Source organism: Melopsittacus undulatus, chromosome 1 (genome assembly GCF_012275295.1).
Source record: "Melopsittacus undulatus isolate bMelUnd1 chromosome 1, bMelUnd1.mat.Z, whole genome shotgun sequence".
Taxonomy (NCBI): Eukaryota; Metazoa; Chordata; class Aves; order Psittaciformes; family Psittaculidae; genus Melopsittacus; species Melopsittacus undulatus.
Window position 1 is genome coordinate 154524486 of NC_047527.1, and position 17597 is coordinate 154542082.

The following is a 17597-nucleotide window of genomic DNA, read 5'->3' on the forward strand; positions in this document are numbered from 1 at the left end:
TTGGCAGACAGCTTCTTTTATTCTCTGGAGCTGTATGTTATCGGTTGCTTTTCTCCATCTCCTAAACTTGTGGGGCTTTGGCACAGCAGGGATGTTTCAGTTGTTCATCAGTTTGGTATCTGCTTTCTGCATGGGACTAATTCTGCACATACAGGACATTGCTTGAATGTATTTCTTCCTCCTGCAGAATGGAGTTACCTGGTAGAGGTGAGACTGTGATGCGATGTTTGATGTTAACTCCTGCAGCCAGAGCCCTGTTATATCCCTGTATTTGCTGGCCATGTTTGCAGCTCGAATACTTTCGTGTTCAGGCAGTTACTCTCTTAAATGATTTCCTAATATATACTTATTTTCATACAGGGCTCTGAGGCCCTTGGCAAGGAGTTAATTTTCCTTCAAAGTGACTTCTCAGGACAGTTTACCCCACTTCTCAAAATGGGCACAGGCTCTATCTAGTGCCAAGGAGGAGAAGGTTTAAGCACACAGTTATTGTAGAGTCCTACCCATTCAAGTTCCTTATCTAGTACCTAACTCAGTAGTGCTTGTCCTGGTTTGATTACTCCTTCTTTTGCACTGTTGCATAGAGTACATACTTACAGAAGAGGAAACACCCGAGTGTGTGTGCTGGGATATCCTGATAAGATGGCATTCACTGGGCTCTCTCCTTCCTTGCAGCATGTTATCAGGGCACAGAGGGCCATCAATAATGAAATGGCACACCAGCTTTATGTTCTTCAAGTACTTACCTTTAACCTTCTGGAAGATAGAATGATGACAAAAATGGATCCACAGGATCAGGTAAGCATCTGGCATGATCTGGTCAGAACAGGAAGAGGGCCACTGCTCATTGCTGTACCTGAAACTCTTCATGGAGGAAAAGGCACTGGGAATGTTTGTACAATTGATTCATTCATTCATTATGTTACGAAGCAGGTTATGTTTTCTGGTTGTTAGAAGATGTATTGGCTATTACATTCCATGTGCAAAGGTACAACAAAATGGCCAGGCTTTTCTCCATAGCAGATGGCTTCATGAACTGAATTGGGTGTCATCCTGAGCTAAAACTCTGAGCAGCATTTGTTACTTCCGTGTACTTCTCAGAAGCAGCATTGATGTGTGGTCCTTTGTAAATGTACTTCTGTAGAGCTGGAACAAATATTTAAATGAAAACTCTCTGACCTGATAGAGTTGAACTTAATTTGTGCTACTGTAAAACCTGGTTTTGTTACTGGGCACCTGTGTAATAGTTGTTAATTTGTTTATGGCTGGCTGTGTCCAAACACCAGCTTTAATGTTGTTCATTGTGCTAAGAGAGATGCTCGCTTTAGAGATACAGGTTTAAATATTGAGTCTGTGAGCCATAGAGGAGATGGGTCTTGTTACTTTAGTTTTTGTGGCCTTTTTCTTTAGGCCAAACAACAAGGAGGAGCTTGATTGCAGTTCTAAGAGGAAGTTAAGACCTGCTGATAATTTGGAGGAGGTGGGAGGGTGAGATGGTTTTAATCATGAGTAACCTTATGCTATAGGATTTTACCCTTCCTGTTCTGAAGTTTGAGGCAGGAAGGTTTGACTCTTGGGAACGTGCACACAGTTAACTAGTGCCTACCTCCATAGACAGTGACTGACATGGGGGTGTTAGTAGTGATGCTGGGGTGGGTGTCACTCTCTTCAGACGCTTCTAGTGATGTGTAACTGCACTGATTCCTCTCTTGCCCATTGCTGTGCTAACAGATGTGTGCAGTTACCAAAAGGGATGCATAGAGCTGAGCCATTTCAGTTTTAGGCAGTGAAGTGGTGAAATACCACCTCAGTTTGGAATGTGTGTGATCTCTTGGCTCCTGTAGCTTCATGCCTGTGGTTTAAATTAAGGTGTAGTCCAGTTTCTGGAAGTCAGCACTTCAGCATCTGCATGTGAACCCCACCACATGTGAAGACTTTGCAAAATGGGGAACCACAAAGTTATTTTGCTGCCTGTCTCTGAGTATGAAGTAGGGGATTCAGACAAAGAAAGGTTGGGCTTTGGAGGCAGGACAGTGTTTTTAAACAGCTTTTGTGATATTGGTTATTGAAGTGAGAGGTTTTAACCCATTCTTTAACGTTGGTTTGTCACAGGCTCAGCGGGATATCATCTTTGAACTCCGACGAATCGCCTTTGATGCAGAATCTGAACCTAACAACAGCAGTGGCAGCATTGAGAAACGCAAATCCATGTACACTCGGGACTATAAAAAGCTTGGCTTTATTGTGAGTATCTTTGTGTGGCTGTGCATTGAAAGTGGGTGAGGGCATCCATTGTGCAGGGCCTGGAGTACAAGAGAGATGGGGAACAGCTGAGGGACCTGGGGGGTTCAGATGGAGAAGAGAAGGCTCAGGGGGGACCTGATGGCTCCCTCCAAGTGCCTAACAGGAGGATGGAGACAGGAGGGGCTGGGCTCTGCTCCCAAGGAACAAGGGATGGGACAAGAGGAAACGGCCTCAAGCTGCACCAGGGCAGGTTTAGATGGAGCTGAGGAACAATTCCTGCCCCACAGGGTGCTCAGGCATTGGAACAGGCTGCCCAGGGCAGGGCTGCAGGCACTGGCCCTGGATATGTGTAGGTGTGATGCTTAGGGATGGGATTTAGTGATAGTGTGGCAGTGCTGGGTTATCAGTTGGCCTTTTGATGAACTTAAAGGTCTTTTCCAACCTCAATGATTCTGTGATTCTAATTGGAAGAAATAATTACCTGTGATTGAAGCACATAGTTTTATATGACATTTCATAACCCTTGATTTACTGTGTTTATGTGGCTTGATGCTATTTGGAGTACCTCATCTCCAGAGAAAGCTGCTGTCTAGTTTGTAGTAGTTCACAGCAGAGGGCACTAGCATCATACCAGATGCAGGCTGTTCACAACAGTTCAATAGCTCACTTGCATGTGTAGAGTCATTTCAGCCTTAGAAATGTAGAAAGAACTGTTCTGCACTGTGAATTCCCATTTCTCAGTTGAATGCTGGAAGATGTTTGGTGCTTAGGCTAAAGAATACCACTTGGGTGATAAAAGTTTACTGAATTTGCCTTAGTTTGTTATACAGTGTGCTGTAAATAGAGTTTCCTTTCTGTCTGGCACTTACTGATCAGCTGTGGTTTCCTTCTGCAGTAATAGCTTGTTCCTGTGTTTGAGTGGTTTTCAGGCTTGCATGGGCTCTGTGACAGAGATGCTTTCTTGCAGTCTGGATTTCTTTAGTTGCTTGTGGGGCTTTAGTTTGTTTTCCGACCTCTGCAGATGTGTAAAAGATGAGCTTTAGTAAATGTCCTTAAAGGTCCAATGAGAAGAACTTAGGCTTGAATCGCAGCTCAGGCCATGTTCTGCAGATGTGAACAACAGCAGCAAAGCATCAGTGTGTGTCCAAACCTGAGAGGCAGAAATACAGAAGTCACAAACCTCGCTCTCATACCCATCCTGTGCTTGGTGCTGTTAAGGCCCCAAGGTGTGTGACCTACTGTGTTCTTACCCATAACCATAGTTTCATTGGTTTAAGTTACTGTTTGCCATGCACTGGAGCATCCTGCTGCAGTGGAAGGTGTCCCTGCCCATGGCAGGGGCTGGAACTGGGTGAGCTTTAAGATCCCTTCCAACCCAAACGAGTGTGGGATTTTGTGACTCCATAGCTTCTCATCCAGGTGGGATCATGGGGCTGTTTTCTGCTGATCCGGAGTGGTAACAAGAGGATTACTGGGGTTTGGAGGCATTAGGTTTAAAATGGCTGGGAGGAAGCCTGAGACACTTCATTCTGTTAACAAAGATGGAGCACTGTAAGCAGAAAAGCCTGGCCAGGATGGTGTCTGTGTGCTGGAGGAGCTGCTTGGTTTGTATAAAGCTGGTGCTGTTGATCTGAGCTAATAATTGCACAGAAGAGGAGGCACCTGGGTCAGATGCACTGTTAGTGACCAGAACCATAGTGACCAGCAAATCCAGATGTTAAAGCTGCTGCTCTTGTTTACCATGCAGCTGCATGTGGTTTATGAGAATTGTTTGTCAGGAGCTATGGGCAGATAACAGTTTGCACATTGTTGAAATGAATAAGCCAGCCTTTTACTGTTTACTGCGCTCTTAGCTTTAGTCCTTCCAGAGGAGAACAGAGTTAAAAGCCCATCATATACTATGTATGATTTCACTGTGTGGTTTGCTTGTTGGCTGCTTGTTTGCTTTGTCCATCCCAGTTACAAACTCGTGGGGGCAGGCCAGCTCCATGGATTTGAGTGTAGTGGGGCTGAGTGGTTTGTTCCAAGTGTATCCTAACAGAGTAGTTCTTGTACTGCTAATGGTTTTCTGACCCCTTCTCTTAGAGGTGGATCTTGGACATCTTTCTGTGCTATTATGTACAGTCATATACCCAACACTGGTCAGACAAAATGACATCTCTCTTCTTTTGTAATGTGGGCTTCATCTGTTTCAAGTCTTGATGGGTATAGCTGATTCCACACAGCTTGTTTGGCATTGAAGCGATGGTAGTTTTGTGAAAGTGTAAATTCAATTTATTGTTAATACCTGAAAATAGGGTTGTTTGGGGTGGTTTTAAGCCTGTGCAGTTTCCCATCTCATGCATGCAACCAGATACGTATGCATGTTACTTAAATGTGCATATCACTCTGCTCCCCCTCCTCTCATTCCTCATGGGTTTCTTTGCCTGTTGCAAGATTTAAAGGACAGTAAATAGCATAACACACAAAGTACTGGTATTTCTTCAGTTACCTTTGTATTGCAGGCATTCTCTTTGATCATGTGCTTTCATTAACTAAAGCCTATGAATGAAGGAAAAGACAAGGGGAAGAAAGTGACTCATTTATGAATACCCAATTGTTTCCCCAAATGAAGAGCACCTTCATACCTGAACGGTGACTATGTTGACTGATGTCATCAGCCTGCTACACAGCCCCTGCATGAGTGGCAGTGGGATGTGTTCTTATAAAGATGCCTTAAATCTTCCCACATCCTGGTGCAGCTCTGTCCTCTGTTTGACGTCTGTCTAGAGGAAGCTGGAGGCAGAGCAGAACAATGCCCAGGCATGCAAAACATATCTGCATTTTGCAGAGCACAGTTCTGGTTCTAAGATCTTCACATCCCTATAGAGGGAGGCAAAGAAGAGTCCAAGTCAAGTGAGCTGGAATTCCCCAATGATGGATCCCATGGTTTTTTGTCTCTTTATCACCCCTCTACTAATGGCAGATGAGGTATATTACAGGATGAGCAACATTGGCTCTTAAGGATGCTGCAGTGTCCCCAGCTACCACAGTCATAGTTATTAATGGAGTTCCAAGGGAAGTATAATTCACTGCCCAAATGGAGTGCCCATCTCGCTCTGTGGATGTGCCATACTTGCAGTAGGATCTAAGTATGAAGTCCCTTACTGGAGCTGGTAGTTGTTGCAGCAGGAAGGAGAGTCACTCAGTTCTTTTGAGTGATGATGGATGAGAGAGGCAACTGCAGCCATTAAGTGGGCTGCTTCCTGTGTGGGTTCGCTGTAGGTTCACATCCTCAGGAAAACTCTAATGATTATTTTTACCTTGCTTTTACTCGATTGCTTATAATTTAAGTAATTTATCTTTAAAAGAAACCATGGCTGAGAGGTGTTTTAATTAATGCACCTTAATTACAGTGGCAAATGTTATGTCAGGAAGGCTAAGTCTGGGTAAAACTGCCTGAAGTGTAACTAAAGCAATCAAAACGATGCTGTCCTAGTAGTCTTATGCTTAGAAGACTGATTCAAGCAGATCTTGGCTTCCAGCCTTTCATTTTACTTGTTAACTGTTTGGTATTGTTTTCCTTTATCCAAAATGCCTTTTGAACAGCTCTGGATTTCTCTTTTGTAAGTGGTCTTTGAACCATTGCTCTTTGTTAGCACTGTTAATGTTTGTATGCCAGTATACCAGCTGTGCCAGTCATTATGCTTAAATAATGAATGGAAGTCCCAGTGTACCTTACTCAACAGACATTGAGCTTACCTGGACTCAAAAAAAGGCCTTTCATGCCAAAATGTGTCTTAGGAACAGCTGTGATAGGATTCACAGGGATAAAATGACTCAGGCAGGTTTTGATTCTGCTGTGTCTGACTTCCACCTAGGTGTAAATGTTTAACCTGTGCTTATTTATAGTACTCAGGTTTAGATGGATTAATGTTTTTGGCTTGCTGCTCCTGCTGGCACTGTTCACACTGTTTGCTCACGGCTGTCTTCTTGCTAGCTTGGGAATGATCCTGCTTGGCAGGATGGGAGTTTGTGCCTTAGATCTTACTTGTGTTAGTGATGCTAGTGAAATGAAACCAGTTGATTGCCTGATGTGTTCCAAGGTCACAAAGAGGCTTGTATTTTTACCACTGTTTGAGGATAGATGCCAGTTGCCTTTACTGCTGCAGTTCAGACAGCACAAAAATGGCTCACTGGCCAGGACATGGGTGTTAAACTTCCATCAGGAGTTTGGAAGAGCTGGAGCTATTTGGAAAGCTGTAGCCCTTGATGGCTCTCCAGCTGCTCTGGCTGGAGGGGTACCTGCCTCAAACCCTCTTAGCTGAGCCTCTAGGAAGTCTGATGGGTATGGTCCTTAATTCCCTGCAGTACAAACCATCTGGATTAGCTCACACCTTGTCCAGCAGCAGTTTCATCTAAAGTGGACTGACTCTTCATTAGGGATTGTAGTGATAGGACAAGGGGTGATGGGTTCAAACTGAAACAGAGAAGTTCAGGTTAGATATGAGGAAGAAGCTCTTTACTGTAAGGGTGCTGAGGCACTGGAATGGATTGCCCAAAGAAGTTGTGAATGCTCCATCCCTGGCAGTGTTCAAGGCCAGGTTGCACAGAGCCTTGGGTGACATGGTCTAGTGTAACATGTCCCTGTTTATAGCAGGGAATTGGAACAGGATGATCTTAAGATGCTTTCCATCCTTTCCACCCCAAACCATTCTGTGATTCTATGACTTCACATGAAAGTGTGGGACAGGAAACCTGGCAGGGTCTGCTGAGGTGGCTGCTAAATGACTTGGTAATGTCAGGTGTGGAGTAGTCATCAACTAGTGTGGCTTTTAGTTTCTTGACCCAGTCTAGGTAGATCTGTGAGTGGATGGTTGACCTTTATTTAGTTCTGTGTTGTTCTGTAAACTTAGTGGATACTGGGAGATATCTGGTAGTAATTTACCATGCTGAGAACATGTAATTGAAATGATCATGTTCCACTGATTCATTTCACATATTCCCGAGAGAGTCCATAATCTGTTACTGTGTGGGAACTTCATGTGCCCAGAAAAATTACTTCAGTAATAAGGAGTCAGCAATCTGTGAAGTGCTAAACATGTATCCAGCTGTAAAATCTGTTCTTGGTAACTGGAATAAAACCTGACAGATAATTCATACTTTTCATACACATCATATTTGATGTGATTGCTCTAAGTTATAGCACTCATTTTAGATTCTTCTAGGCTTTCACAGAATCCAAAAGGGTTGGAAGGGACCTCGAAAGATCATTTAGTCCAACCCCCCTTTCAAACTGTTGGCAGTCTACAGGGGTTAAGATTGTTGAATCCAAAGCATTAGTTCCATGTAACTGTGAAGCTGTAATATTGGTATGTATAAAGTACAGAGAATTATGCAAGAGCGTTGTGTCTTGCTTTGCAAAACAAAGTTTATGTAATAATTAATTAACTTATTCATGGCTGAAAATATGTAGTGTGTCCTGGCTTCAGCAGTAGCAGTTGACTTTTCTCCTCCTTAGTAGCTGCTGCAGTGCTGTGTTTTGACTTTCAGCCTGGGAACAGCGCTGATAACACCGATGGTTTTAGTTGTTGCTAAGTAATGTTTACTCTGACCAAGGACTTTGTGAGTCTGATGCTCTGCTTGTCTTTTGACATGTCTTGTTAGGATTTATCTGATGATTTTAGTTGATTTAGTCAGATTTTTGCAGTTCTGGCCACTATAGCATCCATTCTATGGGGAAACAATTCTTCCCTGTGAGGGTGCTGAGGCACTGGCACAGGGTGCCCAGAGAAGCTGTGGCTGCCCCATCCCTGGCAGTGCTCAAGGCCAGGTTGGACACAGGGGCTTGGAGCAGCTGCTGCAGTGGAAGGGGTCCCTGCGCGTGGCAGGGGTTGGAGCTGGAGGAGCCTTAAGGTCCCTTCCAACCCAAACCAGGCTGGGATTCAGTGGTTCATGACTGGGACAGGTTCCTGGTGGTGACTTATGTAGATAGACCTCTTTGGTGCTTTATGTCAGATTTACACAGCAGCTCAGTGAATTAAGGGAATGCAGTCATCAAATCATGATTTTTATTTAATATTTATAAGGAAAATTATGTGCAGATTGTGCTTAGGATTTATTTACTATTGCAGAGGTCAGTTTTATATTGGTGAGGTCAAACTTGATCCAGAAATGCTGTTGCTTAACATGTTATGTAGGTTGGGGTGGATTTTATTATTGGAGAATAACATTTGCAGTCTACTAATGTGTATTGCTGAACTGTCATAGGAAAATAATTAACCAGGTAGGAATACTTAATATTAAATGCTAATATTTAGAAATTAGATGTTAATAGGTAGAATTTAATAAAGAAGTAAATTAATAGGTAGAAATACTTAGTATTAAATATTTGCTGAAACACAAAGGTGGAAGAAGCAGCAGTGTTTGTTGAAGGAAAACCTGCTGTCATTGTGTGCAAACAGAACTGGTGAGTTCTGATGCAAACTGCATCCAGCAGAACTATCCTGGAGTCATTCACATGTGCTGGGTAGTGGGGATGTGATTTAAATGACTTGCACTGGAAGTATCTGAACAGGCTTTCTGCATATTTTGGAGCTAGAGCAATTGCAGCCATATCCTTGATATATTGGGTATATTTGGTATATTGGATAGTTCTGACTTGAGGTACACTATGGGTTTTTAATTTTTTATTAATAGTTTTTAATGGTTTTAATTTTTATTAATGTTTTAATTATTATTTTTTAATTATTACTTTATTTAAATCCAAGGATCCTTCAGATCCATTTTCATTCTATTCAGTTTGGTGGTTTGTGCTTTCTTATGTCCCTACTCATTGCTGGCAGCTTGAACCAGGATGATCTTCGAAGGTCCCTTCCAACCCAAACTGTTCTATGATGGTTTGAATTTTCATTTATATTTTATTTATTTAATTTTAGTTTAACTTAAAAGACTTCATTTTCATTATTCATTTCATTGAATACAGAGAGGTTGAAAATCCCCAAGTCACTGTTGTATCTCATTAAGTCAGAGGGTGGAAGTTGTGTGCATCATCATCTCTTTGAATATGGAGCTGTTAAATAAAAAGACAGAATTACTTCCTCATCAAGAACTGGAGCTGATCACCTCTTCCCAACTGCTTGTGGGGGTTTTGGGTGTTTTTTTGATGTAGCATTTTCTCATATTTGTAACTCTTGTGTAAATGAACAGATGGGAACATTCTGTCTGTAGAACTTGAGGATTATTTAGGGAAGGGGTAAATGGTAAGGTTGTGTGCTAGCTGATAGTTCTAATGTAAGTTTATCACTTTGTAATTCACTGTGAATATCACTGTGACCAGTTTTGAGAGGGTTCATTTTAAATCGACTCCACTCCAATTGGACTTTCCCTTTCAGATGTTCTGCAGTTCCTCCATCATCAGTTCTTTTACTCCCTGGGAGCTTCTGTAGTGTTTTTGTCATACAAACGTACAGAAGTGAGGCATACAGAATAACATGTCACCTACGCTGCTTTGGGGTTGGGAGAATAGAAGTTGGCTCTTGTACATAGAATAACTATTACCAGGTCTAGCACATACTGCAAGCTGCTTTCAGGACAAACCAGCATGACTTGTCAACTGGTTTACACAGCTGCACTGGTGCACAATCTGTGATAAGTTATTAATATCTGCCAAGACAGAAATAAATCTGTGCTGTAATAGGGTAGGGATATGGGGAGTTTCATGGTTTCTATGCTTCAGCATATTCTCATGGCAAATAGTGTTGTTAGGCATAGTGTAAGGAATGGGTGTTGCTTATTCCATCAGCAGCTATCTACAGGCAGTACACCAGTACTGGGACTGGGCAGCTAGGGGTGAGGACACATCCTATACATCCTTCAGAGATTGCCCTGGAAGCCAGTATTTAAGACAGTGGAGCCATTCAGGACAGTGAAGAGAGCTTTACACAGCTAGGACTGCAGGAGAATGCCAGGTTGCCAGACTGTAATTACTGCACTGGAATTAATCCAGAGTAATCTTGTGCAACGCGCCATGTGATTGATTTACTTATTGTTTTTTAAATGGCATAAACAGACGTGGGTTGGGGTTTCCATCTTACCCAAAAGAGTGCATTTTAATTCCCCCAGTACCCTACTAAGCTGGCTAACAAATTCTTGATGGGTTTGATAATGTTAACATGTACGGTATAAAAGCATAAGCTATAAAATACCGCTCAGACAGTGAAGCTGAGGGATGCATAGATATTAGTCTGGTGTACAAAAAACCCCAATCAAGATTACCTGAACATTTGAAGGTAACAGATCTGTTCCGTTTGTGTTTCTTACTGTTGGCTCTTTATAAAGAGCAAACTGCAATAGGCTTTACACCAAACAGATGCAGCTATTGTGCCTGAGGCGTTGTGTTTCCGTGTGTTTAATAAATGATGTTGTAGGTGAGGGTGTTTGCGTACTTCTGAATTATTCACTGTGGCATTTGAGATAATTTAGTTTTGTATCTCACTCTCAACCTACTCTCAGTAAGTTAATATTTCAACCACAAACATTCAGCCTATTAAGAAAAGGATGATTTTAGGCAGAGGGAGGAAGAAGGAAGGGATCAAAGAAGTTGGGATGCTTTTTGAGTGTGAAGAGTAATTGAAGGTAATGTATTGTTTCATACATACCAGAGCTGTCTTGTGGATCCTTGGCTATTACCAGCTGGCCTAGCTCCAGGTAACTGACTTAACAGAGTGTAGATCATGCTCTGGTTATCCTGGGATCCAAAGACACAGAAGTATTTGAAACAAACAACAGAAAATAGCTGGTTTTGTAGGCTTGACTTAGAAAAAAAGTAGTGAGTGATGGAGAGATGGCTTTTCTGGTTGAACACAGTGATAGTATGAGACAAAATGAGTCATCCTTAATAAAAGTGATGAGATTTCTTTTGCCCTCACTGGTTTTAGTCACTCTTTCTGTACAACTTGAGATGTAGAATGGGATGAAGGAAAGAACTGTTCAAGCAGCAGTAGGTGAGACTTTATGTCGGTGTCATGCTACGCATGAAATGAGTGATAGTTTTTAATAGCTGGAGAAAGGTAGATGGGTCTTGATACTCTTATCTGCTTGCCAGGTGTTTATCCAAGTATAGTCTCCCTGTACTATAGCATGGGGGTGAAGAGAGTAGATGCAGCCCTGTGCTCAAGTTCTGCTTGCAAAAGGTGTAAAACTGGTCCCTTGTTGATAGCTTTTTGCTGCTGTTTCTGGAATGCATGGAAATCATGGGAAGGAAGTTTTCTCTTCCCAGAAGCTGAGGTCTGTTGGTCTTGTGTGTGTTGCAGTCTTGATCTGATTGTAAGTGTTCTGACTGATAAATGTACCAGATGTGGAAGATGGAAGGTTGAGTTGGGCAAATGGCTGTGAAGGGCTTTTGTTCATCAGTCGGGTGAATATTGGAATCCTCATTTAAAGAACAGCATTTTTTAAAAAGGAGGTTTTGGAAAACACAACTCAGTAACACTGTTGCTTTCCCACCCTTCTGATACATTACTGCCTAGGTATTGCCCTATGAATTCCAGGATTCCAGATATCCTCTTGATTCCCTATTGCTGTTTTGCTGGTGCAGCTGTTCTCCAAAGCTGGAGATGTAAAACAAACAGGTTGTACAGACCTTTTCAGCCCCAAACCTTTGTCTCCCTCATGAAGTTGCAGCAGCTTTAATGGGTAATTTTAGCTTTCAGGTATGTCTGATCTTTCCTGTGGCTGTGATTTATTGCCTGGCTGAACCCAACCTAAAGGTGAGACAGGCAAGAGAATAAAGTCTCAGATTTCTACAGTCTTATGCCTCACAGATTCATTGGGAGGACCAAGTAGTAAAGCCCATGCTTTTGTCAATGAGGTGGGTGGATCAGACCCCGAGCACACAGCAGAAACCCGGTGGTAGTTCTGAGGTGGACTGATGGTAGAAGAAACCTGTGCTGATCTGGACCAGGCGTTTGGCTGATAGTAAATACACTTCTTAAGTCCCTGTCAGCTGTGTCTTGTGGAATGGAAATGCCATCGTAAAGCAACAAGGGAAATCTGTCTGTGTCAGGATGATGAGTGGAGCTGGAGACATTGCAAAGGTGGTACTGATAAAGGAGCACAGCTGGCAACAGGCATTTTTTAGGTGGAGACACATTCCACTAAGGATGGAGCCTTTGTTTGTCTGAGAAACTTCTGTGGTGTTCTCAGTCCTGTCTGTCACCAGTCTGATGTTCATATCCAAACCATGACCTGTGTGAAACTTACTCAAATGTGCATTTAATTCCATCCGGTCTAACGGTGGACTGGGTTGATGGGTATTGTGAGCAAATGTAGGTTTTGATGTAGTGTGTGGAACTGAACATTTGGAATTGGTCTGTGTGTGTGGAAGCTGACAGGTTTTGGTTGGAGTTGGTCTGTTCATTCGTTAGTTCCATAGTTGAGATTCATAGATGCAGAATGTAACCAGAATACTCACCTGAATTCCACAGAGGAATCTGTTTAATTTCATGCACTTTTATCTGAGGCCCTTTATGTTCAGGAGCACGCAGGATCCAATAGACTTCATACAGCTTTGGAATCTAGTAGTTATTTCTCATTATTGTGGTTTATTAGAAATCAATCCAGGGCAGTTGTATGAAGAGGTGTTTTGGTGGCTGTTTGTGTGTAGATGTGCATTTTCATGTAAACACTGCTTTTAGTATGTAGTACACCTGAGGTGTCTCTCTACCATGAAAGACGTGGGAGATCCATGCTTCTGAACACACTCAGCCTTTGGGGAAACTCCATTCTGTAGCTATACCTGCTGCATGGTGCACATCACTGCAGAGCTGATAGCTCTTGTGTAGACGCTAATTGAGTCAACCTGTTATCTCTTTACAGAACCATGTAAACCCTGCAATGGATTTTACACAGACCCCTCCAGGAATGCTAGCCCTCGACAACATGTTGTACTTCGCTAAACATCACCAGGATGCTTATATACGGGTAAGGCTCCTTCTTGTCTCTGAGGTCTGTGCAGTTGCCTGTTGGGGGTGGTTATGTCCTGTTTACAGCTGACTCTGAAGAGGAGGTTCAGAATTCTGATGTCATAAACAGCAAGCTCTAGGAAGCCAAACCATGTAACACTAGAGTGTGGTGTAAGGCTGTGAAAGATCAAGGGGAAAGCTGTACAGCTACATAGAGAAGGGAAATGAACTCTTTCAGATGTGTGATGGGTATCCATAAGCTCAGAAATGAGTGATTGTGCTCAGTTCTCTGCCCTGCTCTAAGTCTACCAAAATCTATCAGGGTTTCCTGTGGAAATGAGGCTTTGATGAGCAAATGCTTTGGAGTGTGACTGAGTTGGCAGTGTCCTGAGGGTTCGAATGAGCACTGTCAAACTGTAGCGAGGAAATGCTTGGAGAAGAAATAGGTAAGAAGCATCACGATTCATTTGTCCAACCTGTCCCTGCCCCTGACCGCTCCACTTCAACTACCCTTGAAATAGCAAATATAGGAAGTTATGTGTTGCATTCTCACAAGAAGAGGTGTACAGCTGAGTAATACCTGCCTCTGAATGGAGCTTTTCCTAACCTTTATAGAAATCAAACATTTGCCCAGCATAAAGCTGGTGAACACAGATGGGAGCAGAGGATAATCTAGAAGGTCAGTGTTTTGACATAGTAGAGGTGATTTCCACTCATTTCTGGTAAAAAAGAGTGACCTTTTAATACTCATTATCAACTAGTTTGCGCTCCAAGTAGATTAGTGTCAGAGCTCACATAGGTTTGTAAAGGGCCTGCTGATACCCAGGCCAGCTTGACACATGGACATGATAGGAGGCCACAAGATCTGCTCTTTGAATATATCTTTCTCCTCAGTCTGAATCTAGCAATAAGTGTTAAAAGAAGCAGTGACAGCTGCAATGCAGCAGTATTTCTCAGCCCCTGTACATCGCTGAAATCAAGGGCTATTTCACTTACTGGCTAAATGATGCCAAATTGGGTTTGTGTATGTGAAGAGGATTGGTTGTTGTATCTTATGGAAATCTGGTAGGATCTGGCCTACTTCATAGGCTTCCTCTGAACACTCTAACTTTGGAGAATACACTTAGTAGGGGCAGCCAGTGCTCCCAAAGAGACAGTTGTGTTTTATGGAAGTTGGAAGGGATTGAAAGGCGACTGGAAAAGCAGAGCTGCTGAAGCAGAGCATTCATTGACACCTTTCCAGTCTCCTTATTGTTTGTTTTCATGTTGCAAACGCTGTCTTAAAAATTGGGGTCAGTGTAGCATGTAATTAGAGGGGACTTTGCTGCTGGCTCTGCTCTGTTTCCATAATGCAGGATTGTTGCTGCTTCCTTACTGAGGTTTTCTGTTGTTTCGAGATGCCTGCTTTTATTCTTGTACAGTTCTTGGGTGCCTCATGTATTTTCCACCTGAGATAGAATACATTTACCCTGGAATTGCCTTACTGAAGCACGCTCAGGTTAAACTGCTTGCCCAGAGCTGCTTTGGGAATGGGTTAGCTTACCCATCTTTCCTGAGCAGTTCTATGTAATTCTTACACAAGCATTGCTGGCATGCTAGCTCACTGATCTGCAGTGGTCCACCTTGTTGTGTTGACAGCATGGTGATCGCCTCTGAGACGAATGGTGCTGTGCAACCCCTGCAGTATTGCTAGTCTTTGATTGCAAAAGACACCTGACACTCCCTTTTAATCTCCTTGGTTTACCAGCTGGTGTACAGTAGTTTCCTGTCAGTCCTGGTAATACCTGTTTCCTTCTTGTTTTGAGTTTATTTCACCTCTAACATCACCCTTTTCTTCATGGCCATTGGCTCCCAAAGCTCCCACAACACCCGCTTGCTTTACTTGCACAGCCTGCTGACCTTGCTTGCTTTGTCAGATGTATTTCTGCTCTTAGATCCTCCCTTTGTGTGGTCAAGGTTAAGTTCCCACAAGAAACAATCTGTACAAAAAGTACTTGCATACTGAAAAACTTGTTTGACAGGAGCTCTTCTCTCTTCTTCCATTCTTGATGCTAGGAAATACTGTGGTTCTAAGGGGAGAGGTTATTTTCAGCATGGCCCTTCGCAGCACAGTTGATTGTTGTACCCTGGGATTATATCTGCTGTGCAGCAGTTAAAATGGAGACTGGAAACCAGAGGTGGTTTGAAACAAACATGGAAAATAGGAAGTTTCTCCTGGCAGAATGGGGTATTTTAAGCCAAGTCACTATCAGGAGGTTGTGATGGTCTCTGTGAGTGCACTGGTGGTTTAATAGCACAAATCACTGCAGTCTGGCCTGTTGCTTTCTTAGTATGGCCTTTAGTCAAGTATCTTCTTGTGTTACTGAAAGAAATGGGTAAGGAGAAGTTAGATGATAAGCAATAAATTATCTCTTGCCATTTCATTCCTTGTTCTGCCTCTCATAAGTGATACTCCTTTAGACATAATTTGCATAATAAATGAATTAGGTGGGAAGGATGTGTGAAACTGAAGTGCTTTGTGGTCTCAGAGACCAGTGGCAAACAGACGTACTTGTAGGAAGAGTAAATACAATGGCAGTGTGTTGAGGAATGCAGGAATGAGGGAGCAGAGATGAGTAACTGCATCTTGAAAGCAGGAAGCATTTCAAGGTGAAAGCCTGAGTGCTGTGTGGTGAAACAAAAATAACCAGGCTTTTTCTGCCTGTTTGATGCTTTCCTGCCTACTTCTTGTTTCTCTCATTCACCTGTTCCCTGTTAGGTGCTTACTGCTGAGGTTACAGTGATGTCTTCTTTCCTTGCTGCCTTCCTTCAGATCAGCACAGTGTTGATTTACACTTTGGGTTAATTGAGTTTGAATCTTGGCTTTTTGTTTGCTGTACAATAGGACTGTAGCATCCCAGAGAAAGGTTGTGTAGTGGAAGGGAAGCAGATCCCTGTTCTCTTTGACTGTGTGGTGTCCTTAGCTGTCATTTTGAGTTTTGAACATGTTTCCTATGGAATTAGTTTTCTCTGGAGTTAGCTTTACTTTGTGTTCTTCATTAGTTGTCTGATGCTATCAGGGACATTGCATTGCGTTCATGTTCCACTTAAATAATCAATTCCCGTCACCAGAGGCTTTCCTCTGAAAGGTGACATAGTCCATGGGATGCATTGATGGAAGTCATGTGGAATCTCTGCAAGAACTGTAAGAAAGTTTCCACAAGAAATAATTGGCAGCTTCCCAAGCTCCATAATTACAGGACAGACAGTGTATAATTAAAGTTAACAGTGAAGAAACTGATTGGAATAGAGCTTTGTGACAGATAATCGCTCTGGGTGTTTTGTTCTTACGGAGCAGACGAGTCGTGTGTTCCCCCTGCTTCCATTTGCTCCTTTCCAAAACGGCTTCAGCTTCATCTCCTAGTTTTAAAACTGAAATTAGAAGTTACCATTTAAACCAGACTTTGCTCAGTGCAGACATCTTGAGATCTCTGTTACTGGTGGCTTGCAGCAATGTGCCTTTGATGCTTCCCAGGGTGTAAAAAGGGTCCGTGGAAAAACCTTTCTCTGGGATCACTTATGCCACCTCTGCTGTTGGTATCCCTGTTTTTTGGTGCTTTGCCATCTATTTGTTTGGGAATTGATGATGCAAGACCACTCAGATCCATTTTCTTTTCATGATATGATGGGGAGAGAGATGTAAATACATGAAACTGAAATAGTTTGTATGCAGATGTGTTTGCAGGTGTGTATTCATTTGTCAGGTTTTGTTTTTTCTATGCACACACTTCAGTTTGCTGGTACTGAGTTGAAATCATGATGTTGTTTAATTTGCTGTGAAATGAAGCTAAAGGATCCAAAACAGAGCACTCCCTTTCTTTGTCACCCAAACAGAAGAACTTGACACTGTTGTCCTGTGTGCTGTGTTTGTGCCTGGGATGCTTCCATAGACACCTGGAGATGCTCTGCAGTTCCCAGAGGCTGATCGCTGTATGTGCAGTCAGTGTTCATCCAGGTGTTCGTGGTAGCAGGCAGCAGAATCAAAGCTATTGCTCCAGTCGGGAGCAGACTGCCATTCATCTTGGAGCTTGTCTAATGTTAAGAGTGTTTCCAGGCAAGAAAGAGCAGATGCTATTGGATAAAGTGAATTTACAGCAACTACAACTTAGCTTCTAATAAACCACCATTGAAACATTGCCTTATTTTACATTTTCCATGCAGGTATGTTAAGGATAGTGATAACATAACCTTCATTTGGAGGGAGTGTAGGACTTTACTAGGGGATTCTTGTTTTTCACAGTAAGTGAGCAGGGTCACAGGGAAGTCCTGTATGATATTGTCTCTGGTGGGGTCCACATTTCTCATCATAATGAATTTGCTTTTGATGACTGTTGGTGACTTGTCAATATTCTTGTGCACTCATGAGTAGCC

General features: G+C 42.6%; 2 protein-coding genes across 4 annotated transcripts in view; one reads left to right on the forward strand and one right to left on the reverse strand.

The window, feature by feature from the left end:
- ANLN (anillin, actin binding protein) overlaps positions 1-17597 on the reverse strand; it is an 819922-nt gene that overhangs the window by 556694 nt on the left and 245631 nt on the right. The window lies entirely within an intron of this gene.
- Positions 1-17597, forward strand: part of ELMO1 (engulfment and cell motility 1) — a 247265-nt gene that overhangs the window by 98553 nt on the left and 131115 nt on the right. For both annotated transcript variants that reach the window (XM_034062009.1, XM_034062008.1), the window contains exons 13-15: positions 676-798; positions 2113-2244; positions 13102-13206. In XM_034062009.1, coding sequence (XP_033917900.1) covers positions 676-798; positions 2113-2244; positions 13102-13206 — 360 coding nt within the window. The remainder of the gene's footprint in view (positions 1-675; positions 799-2112; positions 2245-13101; positions 13207-17597) is intronic.